The 21,649-nt window shown below is 41.4% G+C and overlaps 1 protein-coding gene across 3 annotated transcripts in view; it reads right to left on the bottom strand.

Annotated features, from left to right (window-relative positions):
* The window catches only part of IGF1 (insulin like growth factor 1), a 101,185-nt gene extending 80,140 nt beyond the window's left edge, over positions 1–21,045 (bottom strand). For 2 of the 3 annotated variants that reach the window (XM_027855835.1, XM_027855838.1), the window contains exons 1-3: positions 21,035–21,045; positions 20,635–20,716; positions 14,703–14,859 (exon numbers count right to left, since the gene is read on the bottom strand). In XM_027855835.1, the coding sequence (XP_027711636.1) occupies positions 14,703–14,859; positions 20,635–20,716; positions 21,035–21,042 (247 nt within the window). In that variant the 5' untranslated portion in view covers positions 21,043–21,045. Of the gene's footprint in view, positions 1–14,702; positions 14,860–18,677; positions 18,731–20,634; positions 20,717–21,034 lie in introns of those variants that run through there. The other variant, XM_027855837.1, reaches the window with a different exon arrangement.
* Positions 21,046–21,649: the final 604 nt, after the last annotated feature.

The following is a 21,649-nucleotide window of genomic DNA, read 5'->3' as shown; positions in this document are numbered from 1 at the left end:
TAGTAGTAGTAGTAGTAGTAGTAGTAGTAGTAGTAGTAGTAGTAGTAATAGTAACACTAGTCGTAGTAATAACTAGCATTATTTATAGAGCATCTTTAAGGTTTGCAAAAGCCGTACATGTTATCTAACTGGATCCTCACAAAAACCCAGTAAGTAGATGCTATGATGATTCCATTTTACAAAAGAGGAAACAGGCAGACTGACATTAAGTGACTTGCCCAGAGTGGTTACCATAGCCAGTAAGTGAGTCAGGGTTTGAACTCAGTTCTTCTTTATTCCAAAGTCCAGGGCTCTTAAACACTTCACCAACTAGCTGCCTCAACTTACTGTCTTGGTAGTTCGCAAGAATTATGAGTTAAAGTAAGAAGCTACCAGATGCTGAGCTTCTCAACCCCTCCCCCTCCGTCTGCTGGCAGCCACATCATACAACAATGGTAAGGTCTACCTCTAAGTGAAATACTCTCCAATCTCTTCCTTCCCTAGAGCAGCCTGTGGCCCTGTGTATGAATACGGTCATCAATAAAGTCAAAGACGTAGGGATGGAAGATATCTTTGAAGTCAGTTAGGGTGGCCAGCCTTCTCATCTTACAGTTCTAACAACTGACTCTTAGAGAGGTGACATGACATTATTTGCTCTGTCATCAATAGGACAAGGTCTCTCCCCCCACCAAAGCCTTATATTCCAAAGTCTGTGGTTTCTCCTTATGGTCTCCCTCCCTCCCACAGCTGCTTGACCCAGAACTATTTTTTACTTCCAGCCTTGGGTGCAAGATTTAATAATTATGGTTCTGATCGAAGACCTGACTGGTGTGGTCTTTGTTCAGAGAGAAGAGACCCAAACCAAGCCAATCAATGGGTCCCTTTTGGCCCCTAGGATCCCTCAAATGACTGCATTTCTCTGCCATGCCACATGGTGTTTGCTTTCTGCACTCCTTGGAGCACAAAGAACCTGATGCTTTGATTATAAAACCAAACTTTCCCATCATAAATCAAAGCTAACTTGCTGGCCAGAAAAATATTTCTGTAGCCAGCTGAGCCTGGGCTCTCCTAAGAGATGAATTCCTCTGCTTTTTCCTTTTATTAGAGCCGAACTCAGGATGGCACACACCAAGCCCTACCAGACAACTTCCAGGTAGAAAGTGATGTGCCCCTGACTGTAGAGGTCAGCCCTAGGTTTTTCCCCATTGGCCAAGTGCTTCAGGAGTCTGATTTCTCTCAATCTTACCTTTTGTGCTGACGGAAATTTCCACAATTACATGCAAAGTTCCCAGAAGCACTTCATTAGAAAGTGAGCTCCTTGAGGACAGGGGCTATATTTTTTGTCTTTCTTTGGATTGCTGGAACTTAGCACAGTGCCTGGCAGAAACTAAGCACGTGAAAAATACTTGTTGATTGATTTAGACTATTAACATATTTTATAATGTGTGCATGTGTGTACGTGTGTGTATGTGTGTGTGTTTGGAACCTATGGTCTGTATTAAGGGAAATGATGTTTATTGGATGATGCTATCATAAATTTCTTCTCTATCTTTAAGCATATGCTTAATAGGACGAAGCAAGAATTACTAGAATATGTTGGAATCCCTTGGGAAAGATGTCTATTCTAGCCAAAAATATACCTACACAAATTTCAGAAAGGAATAATAAAGGGAATGCAATTAATTGGCAAATGCAGAGTATATCAGCATTGGAAGGCTTCCCTCAAGTCACGTAATCCCACTGAACCCTCCAGGAGTTCCCCTCCATCACATCTCCAACCAGTGGTTCACCCAGTGTCTGCTTGAAAACCTCCAGTGGGGAACCTTCCATCTCCCTAGCAAGCCCATTCCACTTTGGGCACCCTCTCCATCCAAGACAGAATCCTTCTGTTAATTGGGGCCATTTGTTCAGGCTTGGAAAATTTGAAAGTGAAAAGGCTGGATCCATAGGAAGGAACATGCAGAAAATGGTTTCAATATGATCTTGTTTTTTTGCACTTGATACCCATTGATTGAGGGGGCTCAGCCAAAAACAATGAGAAAATGAGCCAACCCTAGTCTTACATTTCGACTGTGTTAGATAGAGTCCCAGCTGAAGTTTGTTATATGTTTCAGGAATAACAAAGCATCCATATAATGCAAATATTTGGCAGGGCTTCAGCTGATAAAACTCAGAAAAATTACACAAATTATCAATAGCTGGCTCCCAAATTACACACACACACACACACACACACACACACACACACAGAAATTAGATCCATTTTCAGTAGCTTTGCTTTCAAATTTCTTCATTCCATGAGTCACTGCTGCTCATTGCCAAACTAAATATGTCTATGAGTGGCTGGAAACTTTAATGGAAAGAAACATAAAACTCAAAATACGTAGGAAAAGTTAAGCTTTTTCATGGAAGACCTGTTGACTTGTACGTCAGGAATTCAAGGGACACGGGGGCAAGATGTTGTGATGTCTTTATCTCTGGTGGTTTCAAGTTGGTGACCAATTGGAATGAAGAAAGTAGTCAACGGTATTTTCAAATTGTAGAAAGCTTTCCGAAAGAATTAGTTTTTGAAAACAACAACAATGACAGCACTCACATAACTGACCCAACTGAGAGGGAACATGGAAGATGTATTGCCTAGAACATAGTGGGAATTTAATACATTTTTGTGAATTAATTAAGTGCTTGAATCCTTACAACTCTTATACATCAAAATCACAGAAAATGAGAAAGGGATCTTGTTAATGGAATTATGTGATAAGTGACCTAATAATTTGTAGGAACAGGAAAGATGCAGTAAGATCATGGGCCTGTACCCCAGACTTCTGAGCAAACATTTGATTCCAGAAAGAACTGATATAGTTGGGGCAAATATGCTGGACTCAGAGGCAGAAGACTTGGGTTGAAGATGAGCATTCATGCTTGACTGTGGGCAAGGAATTTCAACCTCTTTGAGCCTCAGTTTCCTAATCTGTAAAATGAAAGACTCATACCACTCTGGCTGATGTGAGCTAAACACTTTGGAAATGAAACTGTTGGATAAATGAGGCATGCTGGACTTGGAGTCAGGAGAAACTGGATTCAAATCCTGCCTTTGACTCTTACTAGTATTATGACCACAGGCAAGTCATTTAACTCAGTTTTCTCCTCAGCAAAATGGGCATATCTGTACTACCTCCCTCACAGGATAGCTGCGAAGGTCAAATGAAATAATACATATAGAGCAGTTCACAGACTTTAAAGCATTTTAGAAATATCAGTGGAATCATTTAGATTTCATTAGAAATATCTCAGTCATTTCTTTCTTCATTGGTTGAAGGTATTCAAGGGGGGGTATAGGAGACTGATGAAAACATGAACAAAATAATTGACATTTTTATTATTATTATGACTTCTATTTCTACTAGTGATAATTCTCCACACAATTATTGCCATTCATAGTATCAGTGAGGAGAGGTGGTCTTGGTCTAATCCTTCATCAGTGTCTGGAACTCCTGGATAGCAAATTTCCTTCACTGAGGCAAACGTCAAGTCGTTTGCAACTTACCTCCTCAGAGAGTTGACTGAGACACCAAAAAGGATCCCATAACCAGCATGTGGCCCAATCAGCACTTAGTAACTCTAACATAATTCTGTCTTTCTAAAGTCCTTATTTTTATAGCAGGGGCCTCAGAGAGGTGGAATGATATGTCCAAAGTCACACGGCTTCAATCAGAGAGGAAGAACCAGCTAGTAAGTGTCTGAGGTAGAATTTGAACTCATGTCTTCCTGATTCCCACTCCAATGTCCCACACTATACCATTCTATATTGACAACACTTTGATTTTACTTACAAAGAAATGAGCTGAGTGATTTTGAGACAAAGAAGGACAGTCTGAAATAGATGTTTAAAAGAGTTTCTGCCTTACTTGTGTCCCAAACAGCTATCACAGTGCCTGACAAATAGGTGTTTATTAAATGCTTGTTGATCGAGTGACAAAAATAACTCTTAATAAATGATAATGATTGACTAAAATTACCAATTGTTAAATGAATGAATGACTAAAATAAATCTGGAGAGAGATGTTCAAATTTCTAGTCAGAAGACTCTGTCCCAAGCTATTTCATTTAATGGGCAACCAAAAAAAATCCTCAAGTTTGATAATTAGAAGTGGGAGACCACTCAAAATCATTTAAGATAACCCATATGAACAGTTTTTTTTTATTTTTGAAGGAAAGATTACCAAATGACTCCTTGCCCATGAATTTTCTGATTTGTCAGAATCAGTTTGGGGTCATTCCAGGACCACTAATAGTCCAGCTCATGACTGGTCCCTGATTCTCAACACTGCCCAACATCCCACAATCAGGTGATGTCAGAGCTGGAAGGAGTCTTTGGGTCTAGCCCAACCCATTTATTTTCCACTGGAAGGTGAGTGGGGAAAATGAGATCAAATGAAATTTCAACAATGCATTTGAAGGGGAAGGAAAGCATTTCCTGGGGGAGGAGGTTGAAACCCCCAGATCATCCAGAAATTGCCCAGGATTCCCAAGAGATACATTCTCTTGCACATATTGTGACTTGACTGCATGTGGGTTGGCTTTGGGCAGACTTTCTCAATCATATGTCAATGATGAAAGGTCGATTTCATCAGGGAATATGGTGCATCGTCCTGGTACTTGTGAGAATTGGCTACATGATAGACATATTTTTAAAGTTAAAAGAAGGGTCATTGGAATCCAGAAGATAATGAATACAGCCTGCTGTAGCTTAAAGAATTTTGGATTCAGAGTCAGAGAAACTAGCCTTGGATTCTGGCTTTGCTATTTAGTAACTGTGTGACTCTGGATAAGTAATTTTACCTCTTTGGTTCTTGATTTTTTACACTGTAAAATCAAAGTTTAGACTAGGTCATCTCAGAGGTCCCATCTAGCTCTGAATCTCTGGTCCTGTGCCCTTAGACAGAGCTTGAGAATTCTTCAAACCCAACGAATCCATTCCATTTCATGAAGCTTCAGGGAGGAGGGCTTTCAGGAGAGATTCATACACCATTGCCCTAGGATTCTGCAGAAAATGGAGTGAAAAATCCCTCTTGGTCTGGGGCAGTGTTGACTTTTGAGTTCACCGAAAACTCCAGCAAAAGTGACTGGCCCAATAACTCATCACCCTGCTTCAGATTTTCCAGTAGCCCAGTGTTATAAAGTCATTCCAAAGCAACTTGAGCTGAGTTGACATTGGAGAGAGCCATCCCAGAGTAGGAGTGATAGAATATACAATAACATTCTGAACTGTGACTTTATATGGAACCTGGGAAAGAGAGACCCCATTGGAATGGTCTTTACCCAGGGCAGGTAGGGGAGGGCAGAGTGAGAGACAGAGACAGAGACAGAGATAAAGAGAGACAGAGGGGGAGAGAAAAGCAGACAGAGACAGAGAAACAGAGTCTTGATGCTATGATGTACTTTTGTGTGAACTGGTTTTGCCAATGCTTTTGTGTATTGATGTTGCATCATAATTAATGATGATAAGCAAAAGCACCTCCTATTTCATATGAGAACTTCTCCCAGCATAGATTTCTCCTTTCATTTTACACTTCCCATCCAAGTCTGAAACAAGCATGGTAAGACCACAGAACTTAGGAAATCAGGAAAACTGCTAGGGTTCTGGTCTCAGCTCTACCCATAATTATGTGACCTTGAGCAAACATCCTCTGTCCTCAGTTTCCTCATCTATAAAACTACTGGGTTGTACTAGATTATTTCTAAGGTCCCTTTTAACATTGTGAGAATAATCATAGTAGTAGTTCATATGTTTTTTTTTTGGCTTTCACAAAATATTTTACATATATTAGCTCATTTGATCCTCAGAACAAGGTAAGTGTTATTATTGTTCCCATTCTATTGATGGGGAAACTAAGGTTGAACAGTGAAAAGACTTGCTTGGCTTTACACACAACTAGTAAGTGTCTGAGGCAGGATTCAAACTCAGGTCTTCCTGACTCCAAGCCCAGCACTCCACCTGCTATCCCACTTAGCTGCAGAAGGGATTGGAGAAGCATAGAATTTTGGGCTGGTAGGGACCTTAAAAGAAGATGTAGCCTAGGTGTTCTTAATCTTTGTGAGTTTGTTACAGACCACATTGGTGGTTGGTCTCATGGAGTCTGTTGGCTATCTCTCAGAATTTTCTTAAGCTCATAATGGAAAGAAATGTTACATTTCAGTTAGACATTAGTAAAGAAATAACTTCAAGTTATAAGTAAAGAAATAACTTTCACCCATCCAAGTTTATAGACCCCCTTGAAATCTATCTGCAGACCACTTGGAGGTCTCCAGCTTAAGAACTCTTGATCCAATCCAATCTTGTACTTTTACAAATGGGACAACTGAGGCCTAGAGAGATGGAATAATTTATCTAAGGTTTCACTTGGCAGCAAGTAGCTAAGCTGGGATTTGAACCTGGATCTGTTGAGGTCAAATCAGGTTGCCTTTCCACTTAGACTATACTGCCTTCCCCAGGATGGGCCATCAAGTGAGACTCCAGTCTTTTGGACGTTGCTTCTGGAGGCCACTATGTGATTCTCCCGCCCTGAAACAGATTGCCTGAGCATTTAATGCAAGAGGTTTTCATTAGAAGACTGTGTGGTCTCTGCCAGTTGCATAATTCCTCCCTGCAACTGTGGCGGCTGCTGCTGATCAAATATTGCAAAGCTATTAATTATCTCAGGACAAATGCAGAAGGCCCTGTGCAAAGGTTCAGGCCAATTGCATAAAGCAACATGCCAGGAGTAAAGTAAGTCAAGGGTTTTTCTCGGTATTTAAGGTTCAGTGAAAAAGCAAGAGGGGATGGCCATGCCAAGAATGAACGCCGGCTCTCGCCGTTAAGTGGCGTTAGCCAATATGAGACTAAACAATGCATTAAATAGGCATTCAGCTAACTGCAGTTAAGGAATCAGATGTCAAGTAACAGGTTTTTTTTTTTTTTCTTCTGGGTTTTAAACATGATCTAGCCTATAGATAAAGACAAACAGAATGCGGTGTTGTCATCCCCTTAGCCTAACAGCTAATAAGGCCTGGGGATTTGAACTTCTAGAAAACGGAAAAGTCATTCCTTTGAATCTCCCAGGCTGCTGGCATTTTCCTGGAGAGGTGTTTCTTGGAGAGGTATTGTCATGGCATCTTGCCCAAGGCTGCAGCTCCAGTATAGACCTGTTCCCCCAAATGCCACCAAAGAAGTCCTCAAGATCCTAGCCAAATTAAATGTAAGGCTGGGAATGCTGGGAGTTTCAGAATCTTCACAATCTCTGAACTGGAAAGGATTTGTAGAGGTCATCTGGTCCAACCAGGACCTTCTTTACAAACATTCCTCGGAGAGCAGCCAGATTGGCCATGAAAATGTCCACTACTGCCAAGATCTGGCATTGGACTTGGAGTCAGGGAGACTTGGGTTTGAATCCTGCTCAGGCACTGTGTGACTCCATTTTCTCATCTGTAAAATGGGGATGATAATATCATCTACTTCATGGGATTGTTTTGAGACTCAGATGAAATAATGTACATAAAATGTTTGGTAAAACTGAAGGCTCTACGTACATATACATTAGTATTTTTGTCCAGATCTGTGATTTCTTTGTAGATTTCTCATCATCATCTTGTTCTCAATTTTTTTTTTTGATGGAATTCAGATAGAGATAGTCCTGGGACAAGTCAATATGTTAGTATTAAACTGAATAATATTCTTTTATATTTAACATTCTGCAGTGAATAAAATAATGGTTTTTTGTAATTGAACATTGGAATGTCAGCACACGCTCTGTAGCCCAATTGAAATCATCTCCAAGACAACTTCAGTAGCAGACTGAATGATGGGAAGAGTGGCAGCCTCACCCTTTCCCCACATGTTTTTAATTTATTATGCTGGGTCCCTATATTTTGAAAGCTTTTCATTCCAAGGTTTGGAGATTATGAGCATTCTCATTATTATCAATAGCAATCACTGACATTTCTAGAACATGTTAGAGTTTACAGAGCACTTTACATTCATCATTCCACTGGGATCTTCACTATCATCCTCAGAAGGAGGTATTGTGACTGCTGTCATCCCTTTCTTGCAGATGAAGAAACTGAGGCCCAATGAAGTTGAAGGAATTTTCCAGGGTCAGATAGGTACTAAGAGACAGAGCCAAGACTTGACTTGAGGGCTCCAGTCTTCTTTCATTACACTGCACAATGTAGGAGGGACCCAGTGGAGTAGTAGTATTCATATGAATAATGCCTTATTGTGTATATGTATGTATGTGTGTGTGTGTGCGTGTGTGTGTGTGTGTGTGTGGCAACTGGGGTTAAGTGACTTGCCCAGGGTCACACAGCTAGTAAATGTCAAGTGTCTGAGGCTGGATTTGAATTCAGGTTCTCCTGACTCCAGGGCCAGTGCTCTATCCACTGAATTATGCCTTATACTGATATATTTTATTTAAAGCTGACTTTTCAAAATACTTTCTGTGTGGTATAACACAATGGTTCCCATTTGGGGGATTTTGAACTCAATGGTCCAAGGAGTTTGCACCAAAATTTCTTTCATAGTGCCCTAAATCATCAATATTTGCCCAATTATGTTACAAATGTAGTCCTCAGTGACAAGAGATATGGGCATGTTTGAAATATCATGTTTATTACTGCAATGATTTGAAACTTTTGGTGGGCAAAAGTTATCATTGTAATCAATGCAAGCGCTGAGGCAGCTGAATGTCACAGTGGATCTGGAGTCAGAGAGACCTGAATTGAAATATAGCCTCAGACACTTCCTAGTTGTGTGACCCTGGGAAAGTCACTTAGCCTCTGTTTGCAGCAGTTTCCTCAATTGTAAAATGAACATAGTAGCAGCACCTATGTCAAAGGATTGTTAGGATCAGATGAGATATTTGTAAAGCACTCAGCACAGTGCCTGGAACATAGTAGGTAATATATAAATACTTGTCCCCTTAATGAATAAACCACAAATGGATTATTAAATCACTCTTGGGATTGGCAGCACTTTTTGTCGTTGTTGATGTTGAAAGGGTTTGCTGAACAAAAACCACTGGTGTAGCGGATAGAGCACAATACCTGGACTCAGAAAGACTACTTGAATTCTGTCTCTGACATTTGCCAGGTATGCACTACAGGCATGTCACTTAATGCTCCTGAGCCTCAGTTTCCTTATCTGTAAAATGTGGTTACATCTTTTGTACAGATGAGGAAACTGAGGCCCAGAGTAGTGAAGCGTTTTAGACCCATAGATTTAAAGTTGGCAGAAAACTTAAATATCATCTTGTCCAGTGCAGTCATTTTACAGATAAGGAAACTGAGGCTCAGGGAGGTTAAATGACTTGTCCAGGGTCATGCAGAAAGTAAGCATTGGAGGCATGATTTGAATTCAGGTCATTTGCCTCCAAAGCCAGCGCTCTTCCCTTTGTACCTTCCTGCTCCCTTAGACCGTTGTGAGAAAGGCATCTTGGAATCCTTAAAGTCATATAGGAAGGTGAGACATTAGGAGCGGGTTATGATGTTAATAACATCAAGATCATGAGGATCAACTCTCACACAGGCTGATTTGCCTCACGTAAAGAGAAATCAATCTATGGTCACTGTGAGGGCACCTTGATTTCAACTGCTTGTATTGCAAATGTATGTCTCTGGCCACAAGGGGGAGAAGCCAGGGGGCTGGATGGAGCAGCTGCAACCCAGCACCTTAATTGTGGAGAAAGCACCATCTTTGTGTACAAAGGGTAGCCCAGCACACTTGTTTATTTAATAACAGGGTTGTCGATTTTGGAAATGTTTAGGATGCTCTTGGGGCCAAGTTTTGGTAGGTTGTAAGCTCTCATTAGTACCCTGTAATTAGAGGATCATTTATAGTGTAGTTAACATTTTGGGAACCAGTTCTACTCATAATAACCACTTATCAAGCTTGGTGGTCCCACGACATAACTATTGAAATAATTATTAAGAGTCAGGTAAAAGACTATATATGCAACAGTAACACAATACACTAAGGCAATTACAGTGCCTAGGACAAAATAGCTCCTCAAAATTTATTTCCTGAATTGAATTAGATTGTATAAACTCTTGACAAAACCTAGATCAAGAAGGCACCTCTAGAGATTGGTATATCCAGCTTCTCTGTCTCTTGACTGGTCTTCACCTAAACTAGCAGCTGGTTGTCTCTATTTTTGTATGATGATGATCAGGATAACCCAGCCTTCTGGAAGGACCTTGACAGTCTGGTTGAGTTGTGTTTCATTAAAGAATGCTGTAGTACTTTTTATTCCACTAATATTCCCATAGAATATAGATAAAGTATTTGAGTCTTGAAGTTCATATCTATCACTGTGACACATGGCTAAGGGTTGGCCATTAGCTCTTCATTTGGAATTCACTCCCATGAAATATCTGTGAAACTCAGGTTAATTATGGCTGAGGTCTTCTCCTTTCACTAAAAATATGTCAATGAAGCAAGGAAGGCCCGTGAAATACTTTCACTATGAAGTCACGGGAATGTGGTTTATGTGAAAAAAAAAAATCATAGAATCTCTGAGTTGTATGGGAACTCTGAGGTAATTTGTGGTGACCTGTACTTAACCAAGAGTCCCCTTAACCTCATTCCCAATAAGTGATCACCGGCTTTACTTGAAGGCTTCTAAGGATGGGGAACTCATTACTCCACAGGTATCCCCTTCCATCTTGGGACAACTTTGTTGATTAGTAAGGTTTTTCTTGACACTGAACCAAACTCTGAGATCTGATGGGCAATCTCGAGAGGCAGCATAGTATAGAGGAAAGAGTACCGAGTCAGGGGTTAAAGGATCTGTTTTCAAATCTTGACTCCTACCTACTACCCATGTGAGCTTGGACAAGTTAATTAGCCTCTCTGGGTTTCAGTTTCCTCCTATTTAAAATGAGGCGTTAGGTCTAGATGGCCTCTGAGATCTCTTCTAACTTTAAACCTGTGATTCTTTGATGTAAGACAATGCTTAATTAATTGAATAGCTTAATGATCTAACATATGTAAGAGGTTGGGAAATTTCTCTATGTTCCTGAAGGAGAAAAGTAAGTGAGAACACAACTGATTTACAATAATAATGGCTTATGTTTTCACAGCATTTTGTGAGAGCTAGGGCTATCATTCTCTAACTCATTTTCTATACCAAACACCATTCTGAAGAACATAAACCCTGAGGGCAGACATCTCCTTTCACTATAAATCTCAAAAGGGCAAAAAAGTTAACTCAATAAAAATTTATTGATGACAGTTAATACCCATAAGACTAACTGGCTGAGACACAAGGCACATTATCAATCTCTTTCTCTAATGCAACCAATTAATTTATAATCAGTTGACATCTTAGTTAGTCATAAAACAATAACCACCACCACTAACTTCCAAACATTTTGGCAGCCTTAAATATTGCTAGTGAAACCCAGTGAGAAAGAGGAGAGCTGAAGTCTTGCAAATTTATATTGACATCTCTCTTAAACTGGGATTCCTCTGGTTATGAGAACATCTATCTTACTTGCTTATCTTGGAGGAAATTCACCATGGGACATCTGAATGGGAGCCTACTCTGAGTTGGATTTGGATTCTGGGAAAAAGAAAATTATACTAGGTTTGATGGAACTTGGTTAGAAAAGGAATCTGATAGAAGGGAATGAGGCTGAGAGATGACCTTAGCAGTTTGTTCTACTTGGAGTAAAAGGAGTATTTTCCTGTTCTGCATGTGATGATCAGAAAGGCCCCTATATGTATCTTATGTCAGACCAGTAATCTAAATGAAATCAATCCACTTTATAAATCAGCAGAGACATACCATTCACAGATAAATGAAGCAACAAGGATAATATGAATAGAGGATCCCTTGAATTCATAGAATACTTTTCTCCCAAGGAGCCATATTCAATATGTCAAGATTTTTCACACATAGCTCTTATTCTTTGAACTTACTGAATTAAAATTTCAGTTACAACCTTTATCCACTCACTCTCTCTACCCCCAGGGAGGGAATGGGTAGAGCCTTGTATTCCAAACATAACCCTAGGAAACTTGTGGAAATCCATCGTTTGTTTCCACCATCACTGCTAAAGAATTTTGATTATCTGGAGGGGGTGGTGAGCATATGTAACATAATCTTAAATTGGCTTGAGACCTAATCTCTGCTTTCCATCCTATTTTTAAAAAAAACCATACACATGTATGTCTCATGGCTCTCATAGAGCCAAAAGGCTCTATTTCCATGATCTATGCTTTGGAATCTTGGAGAATGCCATATTACATTCTACATCCACCAGCCAGTGGATGATTTTTTGGAATGATCAGGGTTATCAAGGCAGCATGGTGCAATGCATCTCCTGTTGAATTTGAAGTCACAGGACTTGAGTTTGAATCTCAGCTCTGTTACTTGCCAACTATATGACTTAACATCTCTGGGCCCCCTACATTTGTAAAGTGAGGGGGTTGTTCCAGATGACCTCCAAGGTCCTTTCAAGATCTATGATTTTAGGACTTTTTAAAGCAATAATTTATGAACATTTTTCTTTTTAAAAAAGGTGATATTTCTTAATGGTTTCCCCTCCCCTGCCAGCTCTGAACCATCCTTTCTAATAAAGAAGAACACTTAAGATAAATGAGCACATTGGCCATATCTGACAAAACATGCCTCATTCCATACTTAAGAGTCTGTTTAGAAGAGGGAGGTATATTTTATCATTGGTGATATTTTTTTTTGACCGGCCCAAACAAAGTAGAGACCTGGTAGTCATGCAGTTAAGTGAGCGGAGACAGTAAGAGCAGATGACTGAAATAAAAAGAAAATCCACTTTGGGCTAAGTGGGAGACATTGAAATACAGAAAACTGAATGAAGAACAATGATTCACAGAAGGAGTAGACATTTTTGCCATATGTTAATATCATGTTGAAAACAACATTAATTTCTTTAAAATTCATTTTCATTCTACATTTATTGATGTGAAATTCAAAGAATTAAAGAGAAAGCATCTATTCTGAGAAAATAAATGATCTCCACTTGATTCAATCACTGGCTGGAAATAGATAACCATTCATTCCATAAGACAGAAGGCACCAAAGAGTACATAGAACTGTCCTTCCCCTGCTCTTTCCCTTAAAGAGGGCTCTCTCTCAAGTAAGTAGAGAGGTCAGATCATCAGGTTTCTCCATTCCTGGAGAGAGAAGATCTGGGAATAGGATGAGAGATGAGAGATGAGTATCTATTCTTTAGAGCTGAGAGGAGAACTGAGAAGACTTCTCTGCCTTCTGGTGATACAAAGCCTTCAGGATGACTCACACATGATGTGGGCCAGATTCTCATTGCTTGGATCACAAGACCCAGTCAGTGGCCAGTGGAAGTCTGAAATTCCACAGAGCTGCTTAGGAGAATTATCTGGTTCTGGGATCTTTCCTTACCCTACAATATAGGATAATTGAGTCCAAAGGGTTAAGTTAATTTGAATGTCATGGATCTCATGAATATATATTGTGTCAAGGAAGACTTGAGTGTCTCTGAAGCATTAAAATGTCATGCTTTTAGCCAGCTCTCATTTAAAAAAAAAAAAGAACCCTACTATGCCCTGGTTGTTTTCATAAAGATTCCCTTTCATGTGGAGATAGTAACCAGAGAATAAGAGTCTATAATTCCTTAGCTCTCCCAAGTCAATGCTAAGCCTTTATTAAAATCACAAATTGGCTCTCACAGAGAACAGATTGTGATTTCAGTTTGTATTTATTTTGTCTCCATGTCATATTAGTCACCATGACCCATCTCCTGTCGTCCTAATTGGGCATAGCATTGATCATCCATGTAACCTGGTAGTAAATTTCTGCCAGTGGGCTTTTTCTATTTTCCTCCAAAAGAATAAACCATTTGGACCTGGAATAAGCCTCAGAAGTGGTCATCTAGATTAATGCCCTCGTTTTACAAATGAGGATCCTGAGGGCCAGAGTCACACAAATGAAGGCAATAAATAACTGAGCCAAGGTTAGAGCCCAGGTCTTCATACTCCAAAATTAGCATTATTTTCAGTGTACCACAATAAGCTATATTTAGCCAAGAGTTACGCATACTTTGGAAACAAGTATATCTACTTCTGCACACATTCAGACAGGCTCACATCTTAAGGGTCATCTTGTCTAACCCTCTCATTTCATAGCTCACAGGATCATAGCTTCAGAGTTAGAAAGGACCTTCTATCTCTATCTATTCAAAGGTGAGTAAGCTGAGAGCCAAGAAGGTTAAGTGACTTATAGGATCATAGATTTAGAGCTGGAAGGGACCTGAGAGGCCCTCTGGGCCAACTCTTCATTTTATACATGAGAAAGCTGTGGCACCTACAAGTAAGTGATTCACCAAAGTTCATAGAGGAGGCAGGATTTGAACCCAAGTCCTTTAACCCCAAAGCTAGTGCTCTTTGTATTGTACCACGCTATCTCAAAGGTAGAGAGAAGGATGAACCAGGAGCAGTGAAAAGGCAAAATATTACGAAGGAAAATTCCATCCCCAGATGGCTTCCTTTGCCAACTCCCCTCTGAAACATCATGCTTACTTGAAGGTAAGCAATCTCAGAGACTTAGGAGAGCAGCCAGTGGTGAACCCTATGGTTCAATCATTTGCAAGCACACTCTGCAGTTGGAAATCCACAGAAGCAAACTTCCGACTTTAGGAATTAAAATTTCGGGACCAGGGAGAAGGTAACTTACTGAAGTAGAAACCTCTTTCTCCGCAAACAAACTGAAGGGCGTCCACCAGCTCGGCGCCGCAGAGCGTCTCAGGCCCTGCTGTGGCAGAACTGGTCAAGGTGAGCAAACACAGGGCCAGGTAGAAGAGATGGATGGAGGACACAGTATGCATCTTCACCTGCCAAACAAGCAGAAAGACTGTCATATTTCCCCACCTGGGTTGAGGGGTCCAAAACCCCAGCATTCTATGAGGGGCAATCACAGAGGTATGGTAGTTTGCTTGACAAGGCAGGAACATGAGAGAATAGACCAAAAGCTAGCAAAGACTTCAGAAGCCATCTGTTGCAGCTGGGGGAAAATCACGGCTCTCTGTAGGTGAGAGACATGGCCCCAGGTAGGGATGCCCAATGACTTGGGTGACTTGTCAAAGAAACACTTCAAATGCTATCTTTTTTTTTTTTTTTGGTGAGGCTTTCTGGGGTTAAATGACTTGCTCAGGGTCACACAGCTGGTAAGTGTCAAGTGTCTGAGGTCAGATTTGAACCCAAGTCCTTTTGACTACAGGGCCGGTGCTCTATCTACTGCGCCACCTACTGCCCCAGGATTTGAATTCACAGCCTTTGACTTCAGAGCTAACATTCTTTCCATTGTACCCTGCTCATGTTTTTGGTCTTCTCAGTAAACTGGCATTCTAGTGCCATGTTTAATTGGCACTTTTGCACAGGTCAAGCTTGGGGAATGAACTTCTTTGGGAGGAAGTAGGGATACTTTTCATGGGAGATCTTCAAGGAGAAGCTGGAGGCCCTCTTGTCAATGATATCTCGAAGGGGATTTGAGTTCCTGCATGAGCTGAACTACATGGTGCCTGGGAGCTCTTCCAATCAGGCATGTGCTGGAGCCAGCTCAAACTGGTTTGTGAGAGCAGATTGTTAAATTTTCAGTGTGAGCATTTATACCTCAGAAATCAGAAACACTACACATTTGGTCTTGATTCATTGTTTTGCAGCTTATCTGCACTTAAGAAAGGGATGGAGAAAATGTTCGTGGGTGTAGGTTATACTTGAAAGTGTGTTCTGTGTACATTTTTTCCCCTGGAGAGCTGGTCATTAAATATTTACCAGAACACCCCTACTTCCAACTCCAAGATTATGTGATGATAATTGATCATTTTAGAGCTGGAAGATAGGTGGGAGGTCATCTAATCCAACCCCTGCGTATGATAGATGAAGAAACTAAGGGCCATAGAGGTTAAATGACTTGTCAAGGTCACAAAAAGAAGGACCAGAGAAGTTCTTAATGATTACTCTGCTGTGCCTTCTAAGATCACATTGTGTCCTGTTTGGTCTTGACTACATTTAATTACATTAGAATGCTTTGAAAATAGGTTGTCTGTGTTTGTTGTCTACGACAACTCTCTATGAGCTAGAATGTGTGATGACCTAGAACATTTCATTCCATTCCATTCCAAGAATCTACTCTATCACTAAAGGTCTTGCAATGATGTTACAAATCTCCATATTTTTCCTGTTTTTTTTTTTAATAAGATTTCTTACCTGTGAAATACTGGCAGTTATCACAACCAAGGAAAGATGGTACTGCAGGTGGGGGAGGAGAGGGACCAGAAGCCATAAAATATGAGAAATCAGAAATGGCATTGGATCATTATAGCTAGACTTCTTTTGGGTGTGAATCTTTGATTTTATTGCTATAGGGAGCTCCTCATAAGGAGCATGAGCTCTGCAACTTTGAGTCGTAAGGTGTTGCCCGAGGCACATAGAATGACTTGCTCAAGGTAACACAATCAGCATGTGTCAGAGAAAGGACGAGGCTTCCTGACTCATAAATCTGATCTCTCTCCTCTATGCCATGCTGCTCCAAATGGATTTCTACTTCTGAATTCTAAAGTCCATTTTGTCCAATCAGAATTGAATCGATAAATTTTTAGCGAATGCCTACTGCATAGGTGGAACTTGCCTTTTTTTTTTTCCTATGGGGTTCCCCCCCCCCCCCGCAACAGTTTTCCCGTCACCCTTCGGAGGCCCTTATGTCATCAAATCCATTTTATAACTAAATAAACAGAAGGACCCCCCAGTGATGGGACTTAACCAGTCATAGAGAGAGAGACAAAATAGTAACCCAGTCAGGAAATGGATTCCTGAGGCTTGAGTCCCAGGTCTATTCTCAAAAAGAATAAAACCAATTTGAAAATGATCATTTGGTTTTCCATGGTGTCAGCTCATGTCTCAAAGCTTTGGCTCTTCCCAAAAAGTCTTCAAATTTAAGAAGCATAACTTCCCTCTTGGTCTTATCCAACATCAGTGAAATCAGAGGGAGACTCTGCTGGGACAGTGGGTAAAATGAATTATGTCTCCTGGGCAGGTAGGACCTGGAGCAGCAACTGGAAGCCATCATTCTAAAGCAGGCTTCTCTGAACCTCATCACAATGTCATTCCCATCCAACCCCTTCCCCTTTGAAGACCTGGATGAAATCATTTATTTCCTGACCACTGCCTTTGCACTCCGTGAACTCTCAACTTAATAGCTTGACATCAGTTGCAAAGTTTGCTAGGTCATTTTAATTAAGATTTCCATGTTTGTGGCCAGACTTTTTATTCCTGCACTTGGCAAAGAACCCAAACCCTTGACTCTCATTAACACAGCATAAATATTTAGCAAATGCTTGTAAAATATACGGCAATGCATTATAAATAACCAACATGAAATGGAAGAGGTGGTGAAGAGAAGGTTGAACATTTCTTCCATTTTCTCAATGGCACCTCTAAATGGAAACCACCCACATATCTAAATCCACTGAGGCTAGAAGAAACAAGAAAACATACAATTTCCATTTTCTTGCTTGGAAATTTTTTTCTTTTTCTTCCACTTCCAATAGAAACCCCAACAAATGCACCCCAAACATAACCCAATGTGACTTCAACACTTTCTTGAAAAAAGAACATGCATCTTTGAAACATCTTGGAAGACACACCACTGTCTGGGTATGGCCCTTTCTAGAATCCATACTTTCTAACTCATTTCTTCTCCCCACTTCACTCTTTTTTCATCCTTTCCCCTCTTTTATTTCATGCAACTCTGTTCTCCCCAGATCTTGAGTTGATAGGTCAGGCACCTGTAATCACAATTGGCTTTTAATTCCTCACTTCTTCAAAAAACATACATTGGAAAAATTGTTCACCACACAGCCTCAACGGACTAAACTCTAGCATATGTGTGTATATGATATGTATATATGTGTGTGTATATATATATATACACACACACACACACATATAAAATATAATATATGGCAATACACATACATCATATACATATATGCCACACACATACACATGCATACATACACATATGTACAGATATATGTATATACATGTCAGAACTTTATGTCTTTAACAGCTCATTCAGATAGAAAACGCTAAGGCCAGTTATAAGCATAAATCTCCAGTACTGAACAACTTGGGCTTTTCAAAGTTTTCAGCTGGGTTACATTGTAAGATAAACATCAGCACTTTAGTCCTAGGACAAGATAGATCCTCTAGTGGTTTTTCCTTTAATGAAGGCCAAGGGAACAGTCCAGTACACCCACAGAGAGAACCCAAAAATTTATCCACACAGTGTTCCAAAAAAGAAAACAATAAAGAGCTTGCCTGTGAGTGAAAAGTTTGAAAGAAGTTGACTCATATGTTCATCATTTACTGTGGCTCCTTTATTTTACCAAAAGGAAGAGAGAAAAATGAAAGAAATAAGAAAGGAAAAGAGAAAGAAACTCAGGGGAAAAAAAAGAAAGGGAGAAGAAAGAAAAAGAAATCTAAACTAAAAACACCATTCCCTCAAAAGTCCTTCAGGAGCCCAATCTACAGAGTAAACTTCTTTGATCTGAATTTTAATTAAATGGCCCCTCAATTGATTCAAGATGTCTGGGCTCCAGTCAATGGGGCCAAGGAAATTGCAGGGTAATATTCATAAGAAAATACTCACGGAGGTGTGACAATTGGGTTGCAGATCTTTTACAGCAGGTCAGGGTGGGTATTATGTGGCTGATGTGAATTGAAAGCTGAAGACTTTAAGAAACATGTGCTGCTCTGTGGGTGGGGTTTATGAAAGCATCTAGTTACATTTGGACACCCAGGGCAGGTATACCAGGGGACTGGGTAAACGGCCTTTTGTCCATTCAAACACTGGGCTCACTACACAGCTGGAATTCCAGTGGGTCCTTTCCGTCCCCCACCCCTACTCCCCCAGTAAAGGGGGTTCCCATTGCATTCCGATTACAGCAGCACAGAATTGGGGCAGGTCAGTCAAATGGTAAGAGCGCCTGGCTTACCTTTTTCACCTCTTCCCTCCTGACTCCACTATTTGGAAATGTTTGGAGTCATGTGGAGTGGGAGGTGAGGTGGGGGGGTGGGGCAGAGAATTAAGCCCGTGAGCAGGACCCTGGTGGCTCACTCCATTGCATCTTAAGGTTGGAGCCAAGTCATTTACCCAATTTAGGTATAGAGGGAAAATAGTGACTCCCCATGGGTTTTTCCCATCTCTGAAAAGTGCCCGGCACATAGAACAGAAGGACTTGGCAAGTTGGTTGCAAAAGGACAAAAGTTACGCCAACATGTAGGTACGATGTAATGACGTGGACTCTGCCACATGCCACATGCCACATGCCTGTGTGTTGGACAGGAACCCAGGCAAAGACAATTGGTTGCTTTTCATGCCTTTTATAACACTGCTATGCTCAGGGTCAAAATTGATGAGTCCCCTCCAGGGGGTCAGGACCGGGTGCCCCCCCGCCCCGCATGTGGGTCCCAGAAATGCCCAAGTCCCTGACCTGTCTAATGAAGCCTCCCTCCCGCCCCTGTCCCCCTCAACCCCTTCGGTGTGATGATTGAAAGAACGGTGAATGAAGGTTGCCTTTAAGCAACAACTACCATTTATGAATTGAGCTGCGAGGCAATTACAGCTCTGGCGGTGGTGGTGTCCCCGACACAAAAGTGTCAGCAAATTGAAAAAACACCCGTCTCCAAGGCTCTGATTGTGTCAGGAATGGAAACTTGAACCGGGGCCAGGGGAGAGGAGCCGAGAGAGAGGTCAGTGCATCCCCAGCAAGCCAGGTTTACCTACTCAGAGCCCTGCCACCAGCGAGCCCGAAGGAGAGAGAGCTCTCTGACATGAAACCCCACAGCTAAACTTTCGCCTGCAGAAGCCCTCCCCAGTAGGGAGAAGTTGGACAGGCAGCTGCTGGAGTAATTTCCGCTTTCCTTAAACAGTATACATTTGCTCTGGTCTATAGGAATATGCAAGGTCAGCAGGAGTCGCAAAGGTTGATTTCCCAAAAAGCCGACTCAATTTCCCTTTAACTTCGAATGGCTGAAGTCGGAGGTAAGTGCATACATGGCTAACACCAGGAGTTTAGCCACCAAGATAATATGCAAAAGTTCTAACATCACCCCCTGGGTGCCACTCAGGACACATATGCCGTGGATCACAGTCCCAGTCCTGACAAAGTTGCCAAGGCAAGTCCCTAGGGTTCAAAGGATAACATCTGCACCTGCAGAAAACAGCTGGGACTTTCTCTTCCCCGGGGGGGGGGGGGGGGGGTTCACAGCCTCTGACTATAGATAAGATGCAAAGGAATCTCCAACAATGATATACATGAAAGCTTGCAAAAGTGGAAGTCAGTCCAAGTACCTGCAGCAGTTTTCCTCATCTCTGCTTGTGGAAATGCAACTTATTCCCCAGAGCTATTTTCTAGACCCCCTCCCCAACGAAATTGCACAGTCAGCAGTTTGTAAATTACCGTCTCCCCCTACCCCCCAGAAACAATGTAATTTACAAGTGAATACCACTCCCAGGCAGAGGGCATGCAACACACCAAAAATTGAAAAATATAATCCAATGAAATAAAATACCCACATGCTTGCGAAGAGTAAGAAAGATTTACCTTTAAGAAATCACAAAGGCAGCACTTAGAGAATTGTGTTGAAAGACTGTTGAATTTGTCCATTGCTTCTGAAGTGCAAAGTCTGAAAATGAATTGGTGAGCAGTAATAATGGGAGAAGAGGAATCCAGAGAGATGGGGAATTTGTCGAGAGCTATGTCACATTTCAATTTTGAGGACTTTATTCCATTGCGCAGGCTCTAGCTGCTCTGAATTTAGCAGTGACAGTGAGATTTAGCAAACAGAAGAGGGATTTAGAGAAAATCCTCACATTTATCTACAAAACACAGACACTGTAGACAGGAAACAGCTGGGGGAACATTTGCCTTCTCTCTCTCTCCCTCTTCTGGCAAAGTTATCAAGTAAGGACTTTTTTGGGCATGGTGACAAATAACATCATACCTTTGCATTTTAAAACTAGAGCACAGAAGCATTCCCCCCCCCCCCCCCCGAAAAGAATGTGTGTTAGTGGTAGGGTTAGCAGACATTAAAATCCTCGGGCTGCCACAGAAAACAAGGAGTTGTATGATAATTAACCCTTCCCGTGGCCGAGAAGCACATTTGCCCGTACACCTTAGTAGCTTCTCAAGAGCAGAAAGGGGTGGGAGGTGGGGGGTGACGGAAGGGGGGGGGGACACGGGGTGCCTTTGTCTCCTAGCGCAGAGAAAAGATTCTCTCCAGGCAGGCAGCCTTCCAGGTTTAACCATGAAATGACCAAAGAGGGGGAGAGGAAGCTGGCTTCCCAGCAGCTGCTGCCCCCCGGTGAACCCTCACTTGTAACACACGGGAGCAAATACCTCGGTGAGCTCCCAGCAGCCACGTGAGGGGGAATGATCTCATTTCCTAGAACCTACATAAGGGAAATGCAGCGATGCAATCGGCCTACTTTAGGTCACTGTCTCATGCTCTTTGCCCGGTATCCTGGTGCTGGGCTGGACAGCCAGCCACAAAGAAAAATGAAAGAAAGAAAAAAAGAAAATTTCCCTTCTTTCCTTCCTTCCTCTAATTAGTAGACTG

The sequence above is a fragment of the Vombatus ursinus genome, unplaced genomic scaffold, assembly GCF_900497805.2.
Source record: "Vombatus ursinus unplaced genomic scaffold, bare-nosed wombat genome assembly UNPS02011334.1, whole genome shotgun sequence".
Taxonomy (NCBI): domain Eukaryota; kingdom Metazoa; phylum Chordata; class Mammalia; order Diprotodontia; family Vombatidae; genus Vombatus; species Vombatus ursinus.
This window is presented reverse-complemented; position numbering and strand designations above follow the sequence as displayed.